The sequence below is a fragment of the Cornus florida genome, unplaced genomic scaffold, assembly GCF_030987335.1.
Source record: "Cornus florida cultivar Cherokee Brave unplaced genomic scaffold, ASM3098733v1 CherokeeBrave_3.0.0_Hap2_Chr11, whole genome shotgun sequence".
Lineage (NCBI taxonomy): Eukaryota > Viridiplantae > Streptophyta > Magnoliopsida > Cornales > Cornaceae > Cornus > Cornus florida.
In genome coordinates this window covers 28,074,332-28,082,093 of record NW_026775581.1, presented here as the reverse complement: position 1 = coordinate 28,082,093, position 7,762 = coordinate 28,074,332, and the positions used below count along the sequence as shown (strand labels likewise).

Below are 7,762 nucleotides of genomic sequence, written 5' to 3'. Positions count from 1 at the left end.
TGTATGTTTCTAGATAGTTGTGTGTGCATAAATTGTGGTTTCATTGAATGGATTTTGGCTTCATTTGATAGGTTGTGCTTTCCATTTGATTTGGCTTGACAATCTATGCTTATTTGTCATCCATGCCTAGTCTTAATTAATGTTACACACACACACAAGTTACAAGTTAATTTCCCCATTAATATACAATTGCTAATGTCTAGTGAAGTCAACCTTAGTGGTGAGCTCTAGTACCCCACGTCATCCCCTCTATATCTTTTTCTACTTTATTAATCATTGAATTTTGTTTACTTTAATTTCATTTGCATAATAGCTTAATCAATCAATCCAACCAACCTTTGATCACTCGACCTAGTAACCCTATATATTGTTTCCATTGCAAAGGCACCCACAATCCCTTGGGACGATCCCTACTCACCCTAGCTATATTTTTAGTTGGAGGAAGTAGTGGCTTTTATAAATTTAAAACTTAGCCACATTGCACACTCACACTCTTAGTTCATATTTTTGCAAACTTTTGGTGAACCGCGGCCCGAGCCAACCATATGGTGTATGCTCAAGGAAAGAAACATCCATGGATATAAACCGCCAACGACTGGGAGGATGGTAGCACCTATAACCTTTTTGAGAGTGAGAATAACCCCAAAACACACACTTCAAAGCCTTGGGATCAAGCTTTGTACGAGTCTACCCCAACTATTGAACAAAGCACACACACCCGTAGACTCGCGGAGGAATCAAAAAAAGAGATGAATTAGGATGTAAGATTGAGAGTGGGGCTGCAAAGTTAAGAAAGAGTCCTATTAATGATGTAAACAGCTATAAGAACTACATCTCCCCAAAATGACTGGGGAATATTCATGCCAATGCAGATTGCTCTGGCTAAGTCAAGGATGTGGCAATTCTTTCTCTCAGAACAGCTATTCTGTTGAGGAGTTTTAACATTAGCCATCTGATGTTCAATCCCAAATTCTGTACATAACCGTTGTACCTCCCTATAAGTGTACGCCGTACCCTGATCAGATCTGAATTTTTTAATGCTATGACCTTATTGAGTCTGAACCACTGTCACAATTTTTTTAAAAATGGTGTATACCTCATTTTTGGTTTTCATAAGATAAACCCATGTAACACGACTATGATCATCAATAAACAACATAAAATATCGAAATCCAAGACTAGAAGTAACTGGGCAAGGACCCCACACATCTTAATGAACAAGATCAAAAGGTGTTAAAACATATTTATTACTACTGGCAGGATAATTGGAACGAACATGTTTAGCCATATGACATGTCTCATAGGATAAATTTGGCACTGCCACGTTACAAAATAAGGAAGGCAATAAATGTTTTAAATAACCGAAAGAAATATGTCCCAAACGCATGTGTTAACGCACAAACTGGGCTTTATTAGATGAAACAATATTAAAAAATGAAGCTAAATGTGCTTCAGGTGACAAAGGAGCATCCAACAGGTATAAATTGTCCATTTCACGCCCACTGCCAATCGTTCGTTTCGACAACTGATCCTGAAAAATACAGTGAGAGGGAAAGAACGTTACAGTACAATTTAATTGTTTGGTAATGCTACTAATAGAAATAAGATTTATAGTCAACTTTGGAACATGAAGTGTATCTTACAAAGTTAATGAAGGAGTAACTGATATGCGACCCTTCCCAGCAATGGAAGATGGAGAGCCATCCGCAAGGTGGACCTTGCGATGGCCAGAGCATATACTATAAGATTGGAAGAGTAAAGATATACCAATCATATTGTCTGAAGCACCAGAATCAATGATCTATCGTGTCAAAGATGTAGATACACTATGTGTAGACGCAATAGTACCTGAGTGGGCATAAGTGAAGGTTGGCTGAGATGATGCCTCCATTTGGTTGAAGAATTACTTGAACTTGTCAAAATCAACTTGAGTCAACGTAACTGTGTTAGAAGATGTAGAGGCAGAGTTTTTAGGAGTTAACAACGAAACTGGTTGTGTAACAGAATGTGCAAAGGATCGAGACTATTGTTTCTATTGCAGTGGGCGTCCATGTAAACCATAATTACAAGATTTGATGTGACCAATTTTTCCGCAATGGTCACACCGTCCGTGTTGTGGTAAAGCTCTAAACTGATTGGGATGGTGCACTTCCTGAAAGGTTGGGAACTCGAACTGCCATAACAGAACGATCAACAGAAGCAACATCTAATGGATGAGTCCGACGGCTCTCATCTGACAACACATAGGAATATGCTTCCTCAAGAGTAGGGAATGAAGATAAGCCCAACAAATGAACACGAGCATACTCAAACTCGTCGTTCAACCCGGCAAAAAAATGAAACACTCGATTCTTCTCCGCAATCCCTGCATATAAAACTGCATCATCTGGATCCTTCCAAGAGTGGAAGGAATCATAATATGACATCTCCTCCCAAATGGCACAAAGCTTGGCGATGTAACCTGAAACTGTCAAGTCACCTTGAGAAATCCTAGTGATATCTTGCCCCAGTTGGAAAATTCGTGCATTATTCTGCCTCTGAGAATAAGTGCGTTGAATTGAATCCCAAATCTGCTTAGCAGTCTTCATAAACATATAGCCAATAGCTATGTTTGGTTGCATTGAATTGACTAGCCAAGACATAACCATAGCGTTATTTACAAACCACTGTTGATATGCCTTTTCTGACTCAGCTGGCTCTTTCTCAGAACCAGTAATATAGCTAATCTTGCCTTTGCCACCAATGAACATCTTGGCAGACTGTACCCAAATCCAAATAGTTTTTCATTCAACTTCATTGTGGTGATTTGAAGTCCTAGATTTTCTAATGAGTTGGTGGGAAAAATGGCACCACCACCCACGGAACTTGAGCCAACAGTCGAGGACCCTGAATCTGCCATAATCTGTCACATGACAATAAAAAAAACTCTAGAAATACCACAAATTTTGTTAATAAATCAAAGGGTCTCCTCAGACCATAAACTATAACAATGTTTCATCGAACTATTCTCGAAAAATCTAAATACATACATTTTTTAAGGAGCGTTGCCCACTTATATATAGCCAGACAATCTCCTTCTTAATATCTAGAACCTCTTTGTAGACTATTTTTTTTTACCCAAGCCTTTCTAGCTGAGAATTATATTATGAATGTACGGTCTAGTAGCAGGTTTGAAGGATTGAACGAGATTAGTGTTCTTCCAAAAAAAAAAATTGTAACCCAAAGAGATTGATCATACCAGTTGCAACTGCCACTATAGAGAAACTGTTTTCTGATATAAAAATTGTGAAGAACCATTTGCGTAACGAAATGAGAGATAAATGGATAACTGATAATTTGATAATATATATTGAAAAAGATTTATCTTTTAGCATAGGGACTAGGATCCCCTCCTGTTAAGGAGGTCCGGTGGTATTGTCTTGTATCTCAAAACTATAACATTTTGAGGCATAACAACTCACCCTTATTATAACATTCCAAAAAATAAAAAACTTACCATTATTATATTTATTCTCTTTTTCTACTCTCTCTCCTTCCATATCTCTATCACTTTATTAACTAGTTACCATAGCCATCTCCACCTCTTACGGTGCAAAATATCCTCATGTCTTACAGTAACCGGTTTTCTCCTTTTTGGGATAAGTGGCTGTGAAAGCATCATGTTAATTAAAAATACCGAGTAACTAATTTTTCACCACCCTTCTTCAAGTTGTATTCCATATATATAAAAAAAATTTGAACATTTTTTCCAAAATAACGTATAAGTTATTTTAATAGAGAAGGTGGGTCCAATTTAATATTATTTAACTGTCAATTTTGTGTTATAGGTCATCTTCCTCCCTCTTCTTGGCCTCTGGCACTTTATTTTGGGGGTTCAAGTGATATTCCTTTGATTATCATCAAATTTATTCCCTTTGTCTGAACGATTGTTGGTTCATTTCAAATTCATATTGTTTAGGTGGTTTAACTTGAATTCCTGTGATAACAGTGAATTCTCTTCACTTTGTCTAAAAATTATTGGTTCATTGATTCATAATTTGTTGCTCTGGAATTGAAGAAGAAGCTCGATCTGTGTTAGTGTTCTTCTCTCTATCTCTTCATGTTTGTTCTTGATCATTTTCCTACTCAATTACGTACTGCAATTATTTTCTTTGGCAAAATTTTGTTGGGATTTTACGTATAACATAAGCATGAAATAAAATGCGTACTACTTGGGATCTTACGTATAACATAAGTATGAATCAAATTATGTATTGCTTAAGATGTTAAGTAGATTATAATTTGAAGTAGTGTTTCTCCGATTAGAGTCAATCACTATCATCCAGTATGATTATGTTGATTATAATTTGAACTAGTGTTTTTCCGATTAGATTCAATGACTATAATCCAGTAGGATTATTTTGGGATATTGCGTACAACTTATATTGACTTAAATTACAAACTACTTTGGATGTTATGGACAAAAGTATTTGCATATCATCCAGTAGGATTATGTTGGGATATTGCGTACAACTTATATTGACTTAAATTACAAACTGCTTGGGATGTTATGCAATATACAAATAATTAAACAAAAAAACCATGCCAATTCAGAACATATTCGAAATTGCTCATTTGTATCTACTTTAAACCCAAACAATTTACGCATGAAGCAAACAAATAAACGGAGGAAATAATGTCTGCTCTTCTCTATACTCCAATGTTTCTTGTTAATTTGGAATTAAATGACCTACGTAAATGAAGAAACTGAAGAAATTTATGAAAACACGTGAATGAAGGAATAGAGTTCTGGTTCTTTTTGGAAACAAATCAATATTATCAACTATCCCATCCCGTTAGTCGGCAATTCAGAAGAAAGGGAAGGAGACGACGTATTTGTGATGTATATACAATATATACGGCTTTAGTTTTTGTATATAAAAAATTACAAAACTTTTACTTGCTACAATTATACTGTTTATTTACTCCACCGGATGGAACTGAACTACTGTGAGACCGGAGACGATCCTGATCCCACCTCTTACACCTCCACCCTCTAACAATGGACACCACCGCCCCCTCTCAACTTCCTACCACCACCCCCTCTCTACCAACCACCATATTTATAGACGTATGTGCCTTAGTAAGGCTGTGCACTTAAACCCATATGTATAAATCTAATTTAAAATAAGAAACAATACATCCAGGCAAATACACTCGTGCATCAAAACATATATATAAATACATGTATATTAAAAATTCTTCAATTTTTTTTTTCAATTAGTTGTCATAAATTTATTTTAAGAGCTGATTAATATTTCAAAAACAAAACATGATAGGTCTTGTGATTTGCACTACATGAGGGGATCCATATCTTTTAGTATAGATAATGAAGTTACCATCCAATAGTTTCAAGGTATGAAAAGTCATTAAGGACAATTGTACATGTACTGAATTGAATTCTCAATACATGGTGAAATTCTTTTACTTAATATAATGATTTGATTTTTTTTTATTTTGTTGTTGTTAAAGGCCCCTATCCATCACATAATTTTTTGGGTCCTTGTAGTCACCCACTTTGCACCATTGGAGGAGGAAGACCCACTTTGTGTTATTTGAGTATTATACATTTCAAAAATTAGGAAAAAATAATAAATTAAATAAATTAACATGTACTACATCAAATCACACAATATTCATACAAGTATATATATAATGTATTCTATTCGTGCATTGGTTGCGGTGGGAAGAGTCTTTCTCTTATTAAAGAGAGATTTTGAACATATGTTAGTTTAATTGTCCAAGAACTCAAAATAAGAAATATTACAAAAATCGTTATTGAAAATCGATTTATGAAAAATCAGTTAATTTTTTTATTTCTTTTATTTTTAGAGAACTATTTTTTATAAATTTTTTAAAATAATTTTCTAAACATGACCGATAACTTTCCGATAACTTTATTTTTTCTAAACATAAATAATTATTTTTTTAAACATAAATAATTATTTTCTTTATTTTTTTAAAATTATTTTTGCCGATAAATAATTTTCTAAACATGACCAATTTAAAAAAAAAAAAAAACAGTAAACCAAACATGACCGATAACTTTATTTTTTCTGTTTCGATCTCAAGACTACCAAGTGTGTCCTATTTTTTCCTCCTCCCACACCATCTACTAAACACAACATAAATTAAGCGCAAAAAATAAAAATAAAAAATACCAAGTCGTTTGTGTGGACTGTGGAGTATTTTAAAAAATACTTACAAAATTACTATAACATTCACATAATTTATTAAAATTATACAAACAGTGCTACTAGATGTGACCCATCAATGCAGGAAAGGGCTATGAGCAGGTTAGTTGTTAGTTGTTTCAATGTTACTTGCAATTGTAAAATTGAAAATATAGCAAAGCTCAAACCAACTAATATACACTTTGATTAATCATCCATCCAGTTGATTCTAAATTAGATTTAGACCACCATTGAAACTCTAGCCCTTAAAAGCGAGTTATATATATATATATATATATATATCAACCTACCATTTTCACAACTACTGAGTAGGAGCGTTCTTGGTGGTGTTGGTCATCATCTTCTTGAACTCATCAAAGTTGACGTTACCGTCGCCGTCGGAATCCACCGTCTTGATCATATTTGTGCAGTCTTGGACCGTGCACTTCTCGCCCAACCGGTTCAACACCATGTGCAGCTCCGAGGCGGAGATCAGCCCGTTCTTGTCGGCGTCGTACAGATCGAACGCCTCCCTGAGCTCACCGTCGCCGCCGTCGGCGGCGGATTCACCCTTGCAGAAACCGGCGAACTCCTCCAAATTGATGAAGCCGTCCTTGTCCGTGTCGATCTCGTGCATCATGCGGCTCACCTCCTCCGTCGACGTGGTCGATCCGAGCGCCTTCATCACGTCGGCGAACTCCGTCGCCGAGATCTTCCCGTCGCCGTTCGCATCGAACCGGTTGAAAACCTTCTTCACTTCCTCCGCGTCCTGGAGATACATCGTAGGCTTGGCGCTAGGCTCCGGGTTAGGGTTTGTCGCCATCGCTATGTATTGCTTTCGAGTTCGTGTAAAATAGTGATAGAGAGAGAAAGAGAGGGATTTTCACTTTTCAGATAAGAGTCCGTTTAGAGAGATAGAGTCGTAGAATGCAGATTCAGATTAAGAGAAAGGGTGGGTAGTGTGCGTGTATATATATATATACACTACACGTACAAAGCGAGATTTTGTTGGAGTCGTCGTTACAGAGTTGAGAGAGAAAGTAATGGTGAATAACAGATTGGGGGAAACCGAGTGGGTCCGTAGAGTGTGGGACAAAGGATGGAGATCGGGGAGACGCGTTGACCCCGATGCGTGGTTCTCGCATTCGTGTGATGGCCGCGTTGCCCTAGACGCGTATTCCACGCGGTCCAAAACATGTAATGCAAATTTTTATTTTTTTATTTAATAAATAAAATAAAAGAAATGGAATTGAAATGAAATTTGATTGGTGTTTAGATAATATTGAAATTTTATATTCTAGATGCTCCAAACTATATGTTACATTACAAAAATGGATATCCTTTATTTTTATAACATTTCTAAATTGTCTACATCACATTAACTTGATTAAAGAAGTACACTAATTACGAAATATTCGTTTATTTTTTAATATTCATTAGTATTACTAAAATAAAAATATTAAAACTTCATTATTATAAAATGTTAAATTTCTCAAACACCCCAAGAATATTGGGTAGAGAGAGTGCAAAAAAAAATTTTATTAACAATT

General features: G+C 35.6%; 1 protein-coding gene across 1 annotated transcript; it reads right to left on the bottom strand.

The window, feature by feature from the left end:
• Positions 1–6,358: 6,358 nt before the first annotated feature.
• LOC132284871 (calcium-binding allergen Ole e 8-like) lies at positions 6,359–7,259 on the bottom strand. The gene has a single exon (XM_059787002.1). It carries the CDS (start codon positions 7,033–7,035, stop codon positions 6,535–6,537), a length of 501 nt encoding a protein of 166 aa, XP_059642985.1. The 5' UTR covers positions 7,036–7,259; the 3' UTR covers positions 6,359–6,534.
• Positions 7,260–7,762: the final 503 nt, after the last annotated feature.

What these genes read in the sequence shown, in the direction of transcription:
- LOC132284871 (XM_059787002.1), bottom strand. Translation starts at nt 7,035, where the DNA reads ATGGCGACAAACCCTAACCCGGAGCCTAGCGCCAAGCCTACGATGTAT.